Genomic DNA, 16921 nt, shown 5'->3' with positions numbered 1-16921 from the left:
GTCAAAAAATGCGGCTCATTTTTTTCCGATTTTGGACCACAGTGGACCTCTCAGGCCCAGGGGAATAAGCTGCATCAGACTTTGGCTCCAAAGTTGGTTTCAACAACAACCTTTCATGGTATTTGTTGATGATTAAACAAAAATAGAAAATCACCAGATGTATCCTTTAAATAGTGACATTTCAGTGCAGGACTACTAAATAGATTGCTCTCATAGCTGCAGAACAGGCCTACCAGTGTGTAAATAAATCACAGGTTTTATCCAAACAGTGTAATTGCATGTTAGTGAGTGCTTCATGACTAATGTGATTATTCACCTCCTTTTTTCCCTTCCTCCTCCTCCTCCTCCTTTTTATTGTTGCAAAACACCAGCTCTTCCTTCTCGAGTATTAAACTGGTTCTGTGATAAGATTTGTCGTCAAGTTCAGTTGTTGTGAAATCCAGTCAGAGCTGGAAGGATGCAGCATTTTCTATTCATAGAAATTATTTAAGTTGACAGAAAAACTATTTGTTTTTCTATTTATAGGACTTTTCAAATTGAGTCTGATGCATTCATGTGCAGAGATACTGGTAGAAAGAATGGCTTTCATATTCTGAAGGTATCTGTTTCGCTGTTTTACAGCCGGTTATCTCGAGTCAAATGTCAACTTTCTCCCCTTCCCCCCTCCAGGGCTGCAGTGTGTACAGTCACATTGTGTGTTCTGCCTTAACATAGCTCAAGATTTCTACTGCATAGTGTATTCAAACTGATTCCCAGTGCAGCATCAGACATCAAGACTGTAGAAGTGAGGATTGGCCATTTATAAAAAAAAAGTTTAGTGAAGGAGAAAGAAAAATGCTACACGAGTCGTAGATTTTTACAGCATTTCTTGCTGTGTCTCAACAAAGTACTTTTAAGATGATAACACTGCCTGATATTTTTTTTCTGCTGTTTTTATTATATATATTTTCCTTATTTTTGTACTTAGAAAACACTGGACACGGCCTCTCAAAATTCTTGAAAAGGGAGAATTACATGAATGCATTACTTGATTTTACAGTGACAAGCCACGAAGGTTTTAACTGCTGTTGTAGCTGATCAATTTTTTAAACAATTTTTAAAATTATTTCTTTTGAAGTCATTTATGCAGACACACAAACACATACAGTAAGTGAGATACAGAGAGACAAGTTATCAGAGCGCACAAAGAGGACGGGAATATAAAATGCATGGCTGTCCAGATTATACAGTGATTTAATAATAATGAAAATAGCATTAATGATGATAGCAGTTCATTCAAAAGGGAGTGAGAGGGGGAAATGGTCTTTTCTTGTTAGAGAAAATCGCTTTGCAGACAGCAGATCAGTCACTGTGAGTAACTTTTAAGGCCAGAAATAACTGTGCGACCATTGCTGTAGCTCAGCCAGTCGACTGAACGGCAGCATCAGATTCTCATGCTGATAATGGAGCATTATTGGAGCAAACAATGACAATGTTGCACTAACACACGTGTAACTATAGACCACAGAGTCCTGTGGGTCCTCAGGGTAAAGAGAAACAGAAGGAGGAACAGAGTGCTGACAAACATGGATCCATGGCTTAATAAAGGAGAATTTATTGCTCCTGAGGGACTGGAGAACTACCTTTGTGGTTTGTGTGTGTGTGTGTTTTTGTATGTATGTGTGTGTGTGTGTGTGTGTGTGTGTGTCTCTCTCTCTCGCTGGGTGGTTGGACCACATTCTTGTGAAAAGGGAGTGCTATCTGTCACACATGTTTGATGAACAGATTGGCTTCAGCAGGATTCAGGAAATGTCCCACGCAGATTCTTTCATTCACAGATCTGACAACACACACACACACACACACACACACACACACACTTACTGCGTCTGTTTTCTCAGTGCATGGCGTAATATTTGTGTGTCGGTGTAAAAGTCATTACCTTGGCAGAGTTAAGCTTGTTATATGTGCTGTCAGATTATTTAAAGCTAAAACAGGTGTGAACTTACATAATGCTATTTCTTTCTAAACGTTGCGTGCTTACAGTGTTCCTAAATAAGTAATCACTTTCAGCCGTGTGCCTGAATAAACACATTGTTATTGCTTACAGCAGCATTTCTAAATAATAACTGCTCACTCCCTCTTCTCCCTTTTCTTTGTGCAGGAGAAGCAAAAAACATCCCTCCGTACCCGGGGCCAAACAGGATGAGGGACTGCTACTGCACTGTAAACCTGGACCAAGAAGAAGTCTTCAGGACCAAGATCATCGAGAAGTCACTTTGGTACGGTGCCTCTCCACCCTCTGTCCGTGTAAACAGAAAGGTGCAATCATGAAAGTGAAATTATCATCACTTTCTCACTTGCTAAAACTTAAAGCTGGGGTAGGCTGTTTTCTGGGGAAAGAATAGAAAAGAACAATTTGCTTTCAGTTGCTTTGTGATGTAGAAAGTTGTTGCCAATGCTTAAATAGTAACCTTTTCTGCAGGATTATCTGCTATTGAATCAGTGTTTACATGAGAAATGTGCTGCAGCTTAAGAAATGCCAATTCAGAAACAGATATGACAATCAAAACAAAAGAAATACAGCAACAGAAACTTGCTGCACATGAAAAATGCACTGCAGAAAGCCATAACAAATGCATTGACAGCAAATGGTGCAAAGTCACAAACAAACAAACAAACCTCCAAAACAAATGCAACAGAAAAATATGATCAGCTCATGAATGACTTGTTTGCTTCACTAAATTCTGGCTCTGAGGGTCTCTGATATGCTGCTGTGTTAGCTCGGTGTATGAAAGCCTGTTGTGTTGCAGTGTTTTTCTGTTGCATTTGTTTTCAGGTTTTGTGTGTTTTTGACTTTGCATCTTTTCTGTATTCGCAGCATGTTGCTGTTAATGTGTTTGTTTTGGCTTTCTGCAGTGAATTTTTTCATTTGTAGCACATTTCTGTTGTATGTATTGGATTTTTAAAATTTGTTTTTGAATTTGTATCATTGCTAAGCTGAAGATTCTTCTAATGTAAATCTATTGAGCCGTTTTCGCACGTTTGCCCATGTCACCGTACTTTCATCACCTGACAGAATGTGTAGAACAGCCGGTGAGAACAACAACCTCTCTGAGATAGTTTTCTGTCTCTCATCATGGGCCAGAATTTATAAAGCCTAAAAAAGAGAGCCAAGAGGAGGTGCAGAAGTCTAGTTTCACTCAGAATTACAATAGGCTTAAAGGTTGTTAAGCCTAAGACGATATAAAAACATAAAACCATTTTTATACTGCTTTTACAGTTGTGATGATGTTACAGTTCACCACTATTTTGTTGAATGAAATGATGCTATTGAACTTCAATGGTATTTAAAGGTGAAACATTTTTCCTCACTAGCTTGGTCTCTCTCATATAAATATTTTGTTTATATATATAAATGTCTTACATTACAGAGCAACTTTTTATCAATGTGTGTTATTACAAACTCTGGAAGTGGAAATATCTCATATGTTATCAGGCCAAACATGGGAGAAAATGTTGAGTGTGTCAACATTTAAGACTCAGCCAAAACATAAAGAATTTTTTCATGCAGATGCTTTGCAGATACTACATATTGTATGACAGTTTTACTTAAAGATCAGGGCTGAATAGATTAGGATTCCCTTCCACTTTGATTACACAACCCAGAGCTTCCACATTTTTCCTCAGAACAAGTGAGATCCTTCCTGCATACAGGGATGACAAAATCGAATAAAATGTATCCAAGGATCTCGTATTCTTCGGTTTGTTTATAAATGCAGTCATGCCTCTGCCTGCCTGTCCATCCTGTGTGTCTTCATGTCCGCTGAGTAACAGAAGAAGTCAGTAATTGTAAGCAGCGGCCCTGAGGTCTCCGCTCACGAGATTCTCATTGCCATAATTTATCTACGGTCGTCGTTAACGCAAGGCGGACAGTGGCAGTTGATGTACCTTCCTTGCAGCTACAAACAGGCCTATTGTTGTAGGCAAACAAGCTGTAGAGTCCACATGACTCATGGCAAGATGTACATGCATGTGATCTTTATTTCATGTTTGCCCGAGGCACAAAATCAATCATCATTGGGAAAGAAGGATGAAAGAATGTAGTCTGTGATGATTCCTTGAAGGTTTAAAGGGGAATTTCGGTATTTTTCAAACCGGCCCCTACGTTTCTATGTTTTGGTGGGTCAATGACTAATAGGGATAGGAAATTGTATTTAATTGTTAATTTTCTAGTAGTTAAAGAAAGAATGCTGTAGCCAAAAGGCAAAAACAAGGGGGTGCTATGTAATCACACGGGGCAACTTTGCACCAGTACTTTGACCACTAAAGGTGCCTGTTTTTGACACTGACCAGCTCAGATTGTTATTATAAGTGTGTGACAACATCATGAAAAATGGAGAAGTTGTTGTTGTCCTGCCATGCTTTTGTGTGCACTGATGACAAGACAGTCATGGAAAAAAATATAAGACAGCCCTTGTTTTCTTCAATTTACTGTGCATTTTAATGCCTGGTACAACTAAGGGTACATTTGTTTGGACAAATACAATGATAACAACAAAAATAGCTCACAAACGTTTAATTTAAGAGCTATTTTTGTTGTTATCATTATATGTGTCCAAACAAATGTACCCTTAGTTGTACCAGGCACTAAATGAACAAGAAATTTAAGACAAAGGGTGTTCTAAAAAGTTTTTCCATGACTGTACATTCAACACAGTTACTTAAGCTAATAAAGTTAGCCTTCTTCCGCCCTATCAGCAGCAGGTCTCTCTACTCTTGAAACAGATTTTTTTTCTTCTTCTCCTTGGCCGATGGTTTGCAAGGCTCAGTATATGGACTGGAGTGTTTGCATCTATTTGTAGCACAATTAGCAACAACTTCACACTGTCCATATCCAGCCATGGTATTCTATGAAAGCTTCACACATTAAAATCTGGAAATGCACACACAAATCATTGTTTTTACGCATACATAGGCATACATAGGCATACATTTTTTTGACATTTATCTTCAATTCTACAAGGAGTTATGTTACCTGACTCAATTCTCTCTTTTTTCCTTACGACATGCCTTCTTCTCATCTTTTGACAGCTAAATATGTAAAACTACATTTGTGTTTGTGGTTAAAAAATGCATTTATGCTTTATTTAAATCTTGAGGAATCATTGAGGGCAGGCCAGTATTTTCAATGATGTCGAGAGTACAGAAAAAAAAATGCGAGGAAAGAACAAACAACAACCAACAGAACACCATTGAAAACACCATTAAAACCAGCCACATTCAAAAGTAATTGGTAATCCTAGTTTTAAATCAGACCCTCTAATCACAGTTTGCCTCGTGTCTCCTCTCACCTCCAGTCCGTTCTACGGGGAGGACTTCTACTGCGAGATCCCACGCAGCTTCAGACATCTCTCCTTCTACATCTTCGACAGGGACGTCTTCAGGAGGGACTCCAGTATCGGTGAGTGAACGGCTGCTCCATCCGTTATAAACCCCCTAATACCCCTCATTCAGCTCGGAAAATGAATGGAGACTTTCTTGATTGTTTGGAAGGAGAAACAAGCCTCATGTTACAGACTTTACTGGGATTTTACAGCAGCTAAAGCAACATGTCAGGTGGGGAAAGAGATGACTGGTTGCTCTGTATACTCAATTTTCATACTGCATACTCAGATGCTCTTTAAAAACGAGAATAAAGCAGGATAAACAGGAAAGTGCACACTACAAATAATTACAACAAGGAAGAAAATACATCATATGATTCATTGAGAAGCTTAAAAATGCTTGAAAATCATTTGACTTTACTTTGGAAACGGTGCAGGAGCTTTTCCTCAGCAACTAAACGAAGGTGTCCGCTAATAACACTGTTAAATATTAATGTGTGATGTGATTAAACATTAATGCCTATATAACATTTAGTATAAATATTTTATATCTTAAAATATTTAACGGTTAAATATTTAAATGAGCTGTGGTCACAGGTGTGCTTTTCCAAACACAGGTTACAGATTATATCACTCAACGAATCAAACCTGAGGATCAGAACAAACATTGGCATTATTTCACACACGATTTAAAATCAATCGGTGAGTTTTTCCAAGCGAGATACAGATTTTGTCACCTTCAGTCAGAGTCAGACAACCTTCAGACAACTCTGTTTCCAGAGTTTGAGGGAAGCTAAGATAACTGTAGCGTCCGATTAAACACAGAGATATGAGATTGATATCGATCAATGATTGTCTTTCACAAACTGCCGACTTATTATTTTAAGGCAAGGCAAGGCAAGACAAGTTTATTTGTTTAGCACCTTTCAACAACAGGGTAATTCAAAGTGCTCTACACAAATCATTAAAAGCTTTAGAAAGTGACATACAGGTGCATCTCAATAATAGAATATCATGGAAAAGTCCATTTCCAGTAGCCCATATAGAGTGCATATAGATAGACATACTTTTCAGAGGCAAACATTTCCATATAAAACATACTCTTAAAAATTGTTAAAATGTTATCATATTATATGATGATAATCATTATAATTAGAAGAAATTAAATAAATTAAGAAATTAAATGTTTCATTATGTGTGTAATGGATCTATATAATGTGTTATTTCCACTTTTTGAATTGAATTACTGACATAAATAAACTTTTCTATGATATTCTAATTTATTGAGATGCACCTGTATATAAAAGTACATTCAAACATATATATTTTTTTATAATTGATCAAATATTTAAAAGAATATCAAATATAAAAGGAATAGAAGTTACAGTGCAGTATTACTGAAAGGCAGTGGCAAACAGGAAAGTCTTCAGTCCTGATTTAAAAGGGTTGAGAGTTGCAGCAGACCTGCAGTTTTCTGGGAGTTGTTCCAGATATGTGGAGCATAAAAACTGAACACTGCCTCTCCATGTTTATTTCTGACTATGCAAACACAAAGCAGACCAGTCCGAGATGATCTGAGAGTTCCGGATGGTTCATAAAGGGGATGGGCGAAATCTGCCAACTCGATTATCTATAACGTTAACGATCAATTAATTGAATAATCGCTGCATGCATACATGGGCAAAATAAAAGATATATATACAGAACTATGCAACAGCCTGTTTTGATAACGGACGCTTTTATTTTGAAAGGACGAAAAGAGACTTGATCCTCTCAATCGTAAAACTAACCCAGCTGAGATTAAACTGTAAAGAAAACGTCAAGGAGTTCAATGTTTTATGTTTGAGGTTAGTTTCCACAGTAATCTTGCATATTTAAGTATGTTTTGTGTTTGAATTAGTTTTGGATAAAATTAAACCTAGTAATTCATGCTAGCAAGGTTTGATACAGTAAGCTAGTTTTGCTCCAATTAATACTCTTGTATTTCTGTGTGTTTTATAATCGTTATTCCAACTTTCAGTTTGCAAACTATAGAACTTAATTCTCAGCTCATTGGCTTATTCATGTAGGGCCACAAAACTGAGATAAAATAGAAATAAAAAAGATACACAGATCAATTAAAAATTCCACTTGATCGACCAAATTCTTAACGACCATTAATCAATCATCGATTAATTGATTATAAGTAGAAAGTCAGAAAAGTATTTAGGCTCTAAACCATTCAGTGCTTTGTAGACCAACAATAGAATTTTGAAATCAATTCTTTGACAGACAGGAAGCCACCCTTCCAATAAAAAGGCGTGTGTCTGTTTGTGTGAGGGCGGATGTTTTTAACACAGGGTGTGTCAGTGTTGGGTTTGTATCAGTGCGAGTGTGACCACCGACCACAAACTGAAAAAACCTTTCTCAGGATGTGATTTGTATCATCAACAGCTATTGTCTCCGTGTGTGCATGACAGTTCTTGGGTGTTGTTAACAGTAAAGTAACGTGTTAGTTTCAGATAAGAAACGACAGGGTCATTTCCAGGCCACTGTCAGTTCACCAGGTGCTTAAAAAAAAGGGATGTGTTGGCCTGTGGATTGACAGCGTTTGAGCAGGTGTGTGTGGGTGTTTGTCGGAGCTCGCATCTGAACATGTAGGTCTCTTTTTTTTTTCTTTCTTTGTCTCTCTTGGAAAGTGAGTTATGTTCTGAGCTCATTTGTCTTTGTGTGTTAATGTGTGTGTGCAGGCAAGGTTGCGGTGAAGAAAGAGGACCTGCAGAAATATCACGGCAAAGACACCTGGTTCCAGCTGCAGCCTGTCAGCGCTGACTCAGAAGTGCAGGTCAGTACAGAGAGAAAACACAGTGTCACACACACACACTTTAAAAAAACAACAAAGCACTCTCTTCATCTTCTCTTCTTGTTCTCTCATAGAGCTCCCCATTTTGTTTCACAGCTTCTCCTCAAAAACCACATGGGCTGGGTTCCTTTTGTTATGACTAGTCTTCTTGACTTATTTCTTGATCTTTGAAGCTTTTTGAACAACTAAAGACTGCCATTAAGTCTCAATAGTTTCCCCAGTGGCAGAGTGAGTAATGCCTGTATTTGAGACAGGTTCATATTGAAGACAGGTGGGTTTTTTGTCCTTGTTAATGCAAACTCAAAACTTCCACAACACTAATTCCATCAGTAGAACAACATAGTCAGTGCTGCACTTTACCTTCTACCTGCATGAATTAACTCTTCAACACAAACACTTCATCCAGACTTTTCACATTCCTGTTGCAGCCTTTCCCTTCTTAGGGAGGCTATTAATGTAAAAAACAACAACCAAAACATCAGGAAGTATTGGGTTTTGTTGTTTGTAGTTTAATTGGTGTTTGATAACATCAATCACGATATAGAAAAGAAGAACAGCTGGATTTAATGAATGCGTTATTCCCCTTTAAAAAGAGAAATACAATAAACATAAGGCACATTTCCATTACGTACTTTTCCCTCTAGTGAGCTATGGGTGTGGCTTGGGAAAGACGATCCGCCCAACCTCACTGGTTAGCGCTACTAACTCGTTAGCCACTAACAAGTTGACGCTGATTGGATACGGAGAGGCGGCGACGTGTCGCATGCGTGATTCATTTGCAGACTGGACGCTGAGGGGTTAACAGCTCCTGCTTTGACTGCAGCTGGGAGAGACTGCTGCAGGAGGACTGAGCCGCTTGTTAGTGCTTTGGGACGGCACCTGCTACTCGTATAGAAGAGTAGGAACGAGCCTCCAAAAGTCTCCAATAACACCAGAAAAGTCGCAAGATTTGCTGCTAGTCGCTTTTTAAAAAAAGAGTCGCTAGAGGGGTCTGAATAGTTGCTAAATATAGCGACAAAGTTGGCAACTTTGCTTGCCGCGTTGGTCTGTTGTCACATTCAAACTCCTTTGATTAGCGGCTAGAGAAGTACCTAAGTAACTAGTGGGCGTAGCCATTTAGGTCAGCCACTTTCCAAAAAGTACTCCGTGGAAACACGTCTATATTAAATGTAAAGGAAATGTGCATTAAACTGAATTTACCATCTGAGGTGTTGTAGCTTCCTTCAAGTATTGCCACCTGCCACTGTCTTTTATTATTATTATTTCAGTTACCCACCTTTATTTAAACAACAGCTGTTATATGAGAATTTGCTGTATGAAACTAAAGTTACATTCAGATACTTAAATTACATGCATACAATCACCTGATCCTTTTTCTCATAAAGGAAAAGTTGGAAGCCATAAGCAATAAAAACACACCCTTGCTCATTTCAATACACCCATGGGTTGTACTGATACAACCTTACCTGTTGTGGTATGAGTGTTAGCTAATGTTAGCAAATACTTGATAGATTTTGTTTAGTAGATAGCAATGTCACTGAGCTTGTTTGCTTACTTAATGACCTTGCTGCTACATTTTAGCATGTGTCACCTGTTCCCATGCTAGGTGCTGTTATGCAAAAATTACATAAACATGCTTGGACTAACATACATCCAAGTTTGGCTTCTTTTATTAAAAAGATTTTGTAGAAAAAACATGTTTGTGTTTGTAAAATGGTTTCAAAGGAACATCAGAAGCCTCAGACACTTCCCCTGCATGCGGTTTATGCTCATTGTTGTGTGATATTGTGTCTGCATGTGAATGTTTGAAGCAGGGCAGAACCCAAACAAACACAGCGTGTGTGCACCTGAAACATCTGAGCCCGCAGGGTCAAAGTCACCTGGCTCTCCGTGTGTACCTCCGTTCTCCTCCGTCACAGCTCAGTTTGGGATCAGCTGGTGAAAGAGTCAACGCACAGCTTTTATCACAATCACTCTATTTCTCCGAAATGAATGAATGACACTTGGCTGTGATAGAAAAGTAAAGTATGTGTTTGGGTCGTGGTTTAGATTTGCTGTTGTGGATAATAACAGGATATCACTGAATGTTATGGGAATATGTTCATGGCAGATCAAAGCAAATAATGAAAATTGTTTTGGAGAATATTGAAATACACATCCGATCATTGAGCCAAACATTCGGAACAACTCAAATGCTGGAGTGTGTTGATCACTGGGCAAAACAGACATGTTTCCAGTCTGCTGCTGTGTGTCACAGTGCAACAAGTGAAGTGGAGGGAAGTCTGCACAATTCATGCAACCGTTTAAACGTGAATTTGGTCTCTTTTTTTTTTTTTGATTGACAGCTGTTTTATTGGCCATGCATTTAGCACCTCTCACTTGGCTTCATGCAGCAACGTTCTCATTAATTGCTCCCATATTTTTTCATGTCAACTCCAGATGCGCTTAGCATACTTAACCGCCCAAATCGGCTCTTAGGCAGGTGTGCTGAATGGTGCTTCTCACTTGATCATAATTGTTTGTTAGCATAGGTAATGCTCCCTGTAAACACCATATGAGGGCAGGTGTTGTGCCGTGTGCAAACACGATGCAGAATTGGAGAGATGCCACCAAAACAAAGGCTGCAAGAAGAAGAACTGCAGCAGTTGTGAAATTGATGTAAATAACATGAAAACAATGTGGTTTTCCAGTGTTACAGCTGAAACATTTCACAATCTAAGAATAAAAATAATCCAAAATAGATTAACTAAATTTCATTAAATGATATTCATGTGTTGTTTTTATGTTCTTCAAATTTACAAATTAGGTTTTCTTATGTTGGACAATTCAATTTGTGGACAGTGGAAACAAGATTTTATTTTTTCATTGATCTTATTTTGGTAAGAGTGCTCTCAACCACTTGCACACATTTTTCTTACCAAAGGGGAGAACAAAAATAAGAAAAAAGTAGTGAATAGTAGTATAAAATTGTCGATAAATAACAAAAATAAGAAGAAATTTGCTTGTATATCGCTTGCTGCGTGAGGTCCAGCGAGTATTCTCTGCAAGTTGTAAAGATGCTAAAATTTTAATGCAGTTTTTTGCACATACATAAATAGTTGATTTAAGTTTGGGTAAATGCACTGACGACAGAGAAAAGTAGTTTTATTTTTGTTAAATTTTTGCTGCCGTTTACTCATCTGTGACTCCTGAAATCCAGTTTGAAGCTGATGCATTTTTCCTCAATTGTCCTCCATGCTCATTTAACACATGTGCAACATTTTCTACTATTCAGTATTCAGCAGTCTCAGTCACCCACACGCATGGCTACACACACGCATGCACACACACACCCAGCACATAGTACTACTCACACACACACACACACACACATACACACACACACAGTCAGAGACACAGTGAACAGTAACATCTGCAGACAGATGGGTGTGTGTCGCCCTGGAGCAGCGATCTGAAACAGAGACACATTCATCGGAGGAGCCGGGGAGAGGAAGGATGTGTGAGAGAATGAGAGAAAAGAGAGAAAGCGAGGGAGATGGATCAAATGAAGTAGGAAGATAGAGTGTCTCTCTTCTCTTTTCAATAGAGGACACATTGTTTGGCCTGTGTGCACATGTGTAAGTGCGTGTGTTTGTTCCCTCTGCTTGAATCGGCCAGAAAGAGCAACGCCTGTGAGTTTGCATACTGATGCTGTTAATTAATGGAGCTTTTCTAGACAGCTGCACCACTACACTGTCATTATGTCATTAATCCAATCACTTCAGAGGGAAAATAACTTCGGCATGATGTGATTCAGCCTCGCAGCTATTTACATACAGCGTCTCTGTTGGTGGATGAGTGCCACTTTTTGTGTATTTTTCGTTTTGTACGGGGATTTATCAAAGAATAACTATTGTTTATGAGTGTATTTTTGGATCATACGTACCATCTAAGTATAAGGTTTTAGCTGAAAGATTTTTTCAGCCATTTCCAGCCTTATACAATAAAGACACTATACCGGTTTTAACAGACAACATTACATCACCCCTATTTTAGCTTCTTTGCACTGGCTCCCTGTTCGTTTTAGGATTGGTTTTTAGATTTTACTGATTTTTTTGAAGCTTTTAGGTCTGGCTCCTAGCTATTGGACAGAATTACTTAATCCATACAAGCCAACCTCCTTAGATCTTGGGTGGCGCCCTTCTGACCGTTCCAAAGTCAAAACTAAAAAACAAAGGTGACCGGGCTTTCTCCACCAGAGCGCCCCGACTTTGGAACGGGCTGCCCGAGGAGATAAGGCGCGCAGTCAGTAACTTCTTTTAAATCACTTTTTGAAACCCACTTTTATAGATTTGCTTTTTAGGAAATGATGTCTATCTAAACACTCCTTTTTACTTCTTCACTTTTTACTTTATTACTCCTTTTACCTTCTATTTCTGTGTATCTGAGAATGTCTTGTGATTGTTCCTGCTCTGTGTCTTATTGGGTTTTTTTTAATGTAAGAATTGTTTTAGCCTTATGGCATCATTCTCCTTGTGATTAACTGCTCTCTGTCAAAGCACTTTGTAAACTGCTGTTTTTAAAAGGTGCTATGTAAATAAAGTTGTTATTATTATTATTATTATTACAGTAAGATGTGTAATTCAGGATTTTAATTTTTGGCATTACTGAGAAAGTTCACACACTGGAAATTAGATCTAAGAGTGAAGCAGCTGGACTCCACACTAAATCTCCAGTAATATGTTTTCAGATAACTTGAAGGATTACATATTTCTATGAGTTGAGAGACCCCTGGTTGAACTCAATGAATCATTCATTGTGAGAGATGGATTGTCTCTAAACCAGCATAAAAACTGACGTTTTTTAGATTGGATTAAGTCGCATGTCAGCAGAGATTTGTCTCACATCACGGTCCAACTCTACTTCACATAAACACACAAACAAATTGATGAATGCATGGTTTTCAGTGCACAGTGACGGTCCTACTTGTCACTGGACACCTGGCCGTGTGGGCGACTCGGGGACGCTGTAGTGCTCGTAAGCACTCATTTGGATTCCGAGGTGTGTGCATTAAAAGTGTCTATTTGTGTTTGCAGGGAAAAGTGCACCTGGAGCTGCGTCTGAGTGAAGTCATCACAGACAGCGGAGTCATCAACCATAAACTAGCCACACGGTGAGACTGCACATACAGACACACACACACACACACACTCACACTGAATGTCCTTATTCATGCATAACAATACTACGTGTTATTTGACCTGAGTGGTTTAATCAAGCAAAAATAGCATGTAAAGAGAAGAAAATCACTTACGAATTCCCTGTCCACATCCTCTCATCATAAAGATTGAAACTCATTTTTGTAAACAAAGATTCCACAGCTTTATGTGAGTGTTATTTTCAACTTATGTCTTTTAATTTTAGTCACAAGGCCTTAGAGACTGCATTGCCCAAACTGAAATATCTCTAAAACTATTGTACATTTTATAAATTACATATACATACCTACATTAATGCCAAATGCACCTTTCTCTACATTCCCCATCAGCAGCACTGGTTAAGTTTTGCATATTGTCGACTGATCATCAAGTCTTTTACCTTTTTTGATATTGTTTTGCTCATTGGTCCCCCGAATATGTTCAAATTTAAAGAGTGCAACTGTGTTTGTGGCTCTTCTGTGTGGATTTTGCATGTTCTCCCCGTGTCAGCATGGGTTCTCTTCAGGTTCTCCAGCTTCCTCCCACAGTCCAAAGACATGCAGCTTAGGTTAAACTGGTGACCCTAAATTGCCCGTAGGAGTGAATGAGAGCGTGAATGGTTGTCTGTCTCTATGTGTCAGCCCTATGATAGTCTGGTGATCTATCCAGGGTGAACCCCGCCTCTCACCCAATGTCAGCTGGGATCGGAGGGATCCAGTTCCCTGTGACCCGAGTTCTGATAAGCGGTTAAGGATAATGAATTAATTAATGAACTTAGTCTACAATGGGGATTTATTCATGCACACTAAGCAGACTGATTGAAAGGGCATGAGTTATTTTAAATGTTTTATTAACAGTATTATTAAAAGGCTCAAAGTTAGACCAGAATATCCTATGTGATGATTGATTGTTAGAAATCCGTAAATTCTATGTAAAATCAGACATTTAGCATTTTTCAGTGACACTACCACAGGGCCACATATAGGACCGTGCACTTATCCAGATATGATGAAACTGCAATTTTAAATATGTTTACAGTGCAGTAACTTCACATATTTCATGCTCAAATGCATGTATAACAGTATAAATAGGAATACAAAAGGTTTGAAGCAAATAAAAAATAACCACCGACTGTGATTTCTTTTTTTTTTCTTCAGTGCAAGAACAGCAGACCAACATTAACTGCAAGAAGTAATTTTGTGCATTTTTACTCTGCACTTTTAAGATTTCATGCTCAAATGCATGTAGTTGTACTGAGGGCCACTTCAAGTCAGGGTGCGGGCCGTATGCGGCCCCTGGGCCTCCATTAGCCCATCCCTGACCTAAATGGAATCATCCTTTGTCCCATGAGCATGTTTACCGCCACTGTGACGACTGTTTGACTGTGAGATTGGCAGTCAAATCAGGCTTCTTCGATCATATATTCAAAATAGTCTGCAATTCAGGGTCACCCCTCCTAATTAGCTGATGTTAAAAAATAAACACGCTAAAGTAAGGTGGTGAACATGCCAAGCTTTTACCTGTGTAACACTGACATGTTAACATCCTGACATTTACATTCATGTCAGGATGCTTCAGATTTAAATCAGCCTGACACTGTCTGTGTCTGTTTTCAGATGCATGTGTTGTGTTTCCACCTGTTTTTGATATATCGTGTTGCTTTAAATTCCCTATATAATGAACACTTAGTAGTTTACTCAGTAGTGAGCAGTAACTTCAGATTTGTGGTGTAAAACTGTGTTTCTTGCATTGTGGGAAGTAGTTTTCATGCCATGTACACCACTTTTTTTAGTTCCATTGTGCAGATTTTGGAGGTTTTCTGAGGTGCTTGGCTTGTTGCCCAGCAACAGCTTTTGACAGGCTGTGAGATGGTTTGAGTTTAGAGCTTTCTGTTCAGAATAAATCTGTTTTTTATTGTGAATCGATACATCGTGGATTCCGTGAACTCATAAATCTGCCCTCACTACATTGTATCAGTGTGTGTGCAAAATGTGATTGACTACATGTGGTGTGTGAACTTCAGTGTTTGCAGAGGATCAATGATATGATTATGGTCTGGATGGATTATTCTGCGTGTGTGTGTGTTAGTGTGTGTGTGTGCTTGTTTGCTCTCCAGCTCCTCTTCTGTAACATGCAGCAGTAAAGTCCGGTGATGAGCCAGCGTGGCTCTGTTCCCAGAGCACATTGTGGGTAAGGAGCTTAGAGCAGGAGGTCATCTAGTCAGATTTCTCTAGAAAGACACGTGTACGAGAGAGAGAGCTGTGCCCATTCAGCTCTACAGATCACACTGACCAATTGAAGGAAATCTTCAGTCAGGGTCAGGAAATGTTACTTATCATTCACACATTTCATTGTAGGTCAGCGCAGTGTTGATGAATTACATGAATTGCAACAGCAACAAAAAAGAGATAAGAAAAAAGAAAAAAAAGAAAAAATGTATCAACTATGCTACTACTATGCTACTTCATACTGATACATGACATTTTGGAGGGAATTATTATTTTTCTTTTTTACATTTATCTATAGGTTATATTTACTATAGTGACCTCCCAAAAGAAAACAAAAAACCATGTAGTTATTGATAGAAGATGAGGTGCATTCTTAAACCACCCAACAGTATCTAATGGTAAAATCAGCACTTCTCCCCAACAGTAAATTACTACTTACACATTTATGTATCAGTTATAATAACAACATAATGTAATGTATGTAAATGTGACTCTCACGTGTACTTTTGATACCTTAAAATATTTTTTTCTACCAATACTATACTATACTCGTTGTTATATTTTGGCACCTACAAATTTTATTCCACTTTTTTTCCAACTTGTAGTGGTCAGACATAACCGACACTGACTCAGGTGACATCACTTATGGCAACTTATCAGAATTCTCGCAGCTTCCACTGAAGTCTGAAAACTCCCCAAATCCCGTAAACAGACTTTGATATTCCCTTGAAGTAATAGTTTCAATGGAAGTCTTTTAACTTTGGGATTGAGTATTTTTACAGTTACAGTTGCTTAGAGTCACTTCTACTCAGTTAAAATATCTGAATTGGGGTTGCGGCGGTTTACCAGTGTCACAGGATACCGTGGGATGAAAACTGACAGTCGTGGGTGTAGCGGCTTGGTACTCTCCCTCTTGTGTTGTGTAATTTTATGACGAGACGAAAACGACCATCTCAATTGGCATCCAGCCGTTTATTCTGGCACAGGAATCAATTGTACAGTCAGTCAGTTTTGCTCTCTCATACACACATACACATCTGGAAAATATAAAATGAAAAGACAGTGCAGGTTAGCCAACTTGTAGCACTAGTCATTTTGTAAACAAAAATAAAAGAAAAACACCGTCAACTTTCTACGAAAAAGGACGGGCTCAACCGTAAGGGAGCTATATGTTCAAACAAACACAACTTAAACCACCCATCTGCAGTGAAATGAAAGTAATTAATATAAAAAATGACGGAGCTAACTTCAGTCTTTTTAGTTCTCCACAATGAGAGTCGAACCCACAGACTGACCAAGAAATTATTC

The 16921-nt window shown here is 38.5% G+C and overlaps 1 protein-coding gene across 1 annotated transcript in view; it reads left to right on the top strand.

Moving 5' to 3' along the window:
* rasa3 (RAS p21 protein activator 3) overlaps positions 1-16921 on the top strand; it is a 49181-nt gene that overhangs the window by 12480 nt on the left and 19780 nt on the right. The window contains exons 2-5 of the mRNA XM_059346163.1: positions 2144-2261; positions 5340-5443; positions 8096-8190; positions 13284-13360. Of these exons, the coding sequence (XP_059202146.1) occupies positions 2144-2261; positions 5340-5443; positions 8096-8190; positions 13284-13360 (394 nt within the window). The remainder of the gene's footprint in view (positions 1-2143; positions 2262-5339; positions 5444-8095; positions 8191-13283; positions 13361-16921) is intronic.

This window comes from Centropristis striata, chromosome 2, assembly GCF_030273125.1.
Source record: "Centropristis striata isolate RG_2023a ecotype Rhode Island chromosome 2, C.striata_1.0, whole genome shotgun sequence".
Lineage (NCBI taxonomy): Eukaryota > Metazoa > Chordata > Actinopteri > Perciformes > Serranidae > Centropristis > Centropristis striata.
The sequence above is the reverse complement of the archived record's forward strand: the minus strand, read 5'-3'. Positions and strand labels throughout refer to the sequence as shown.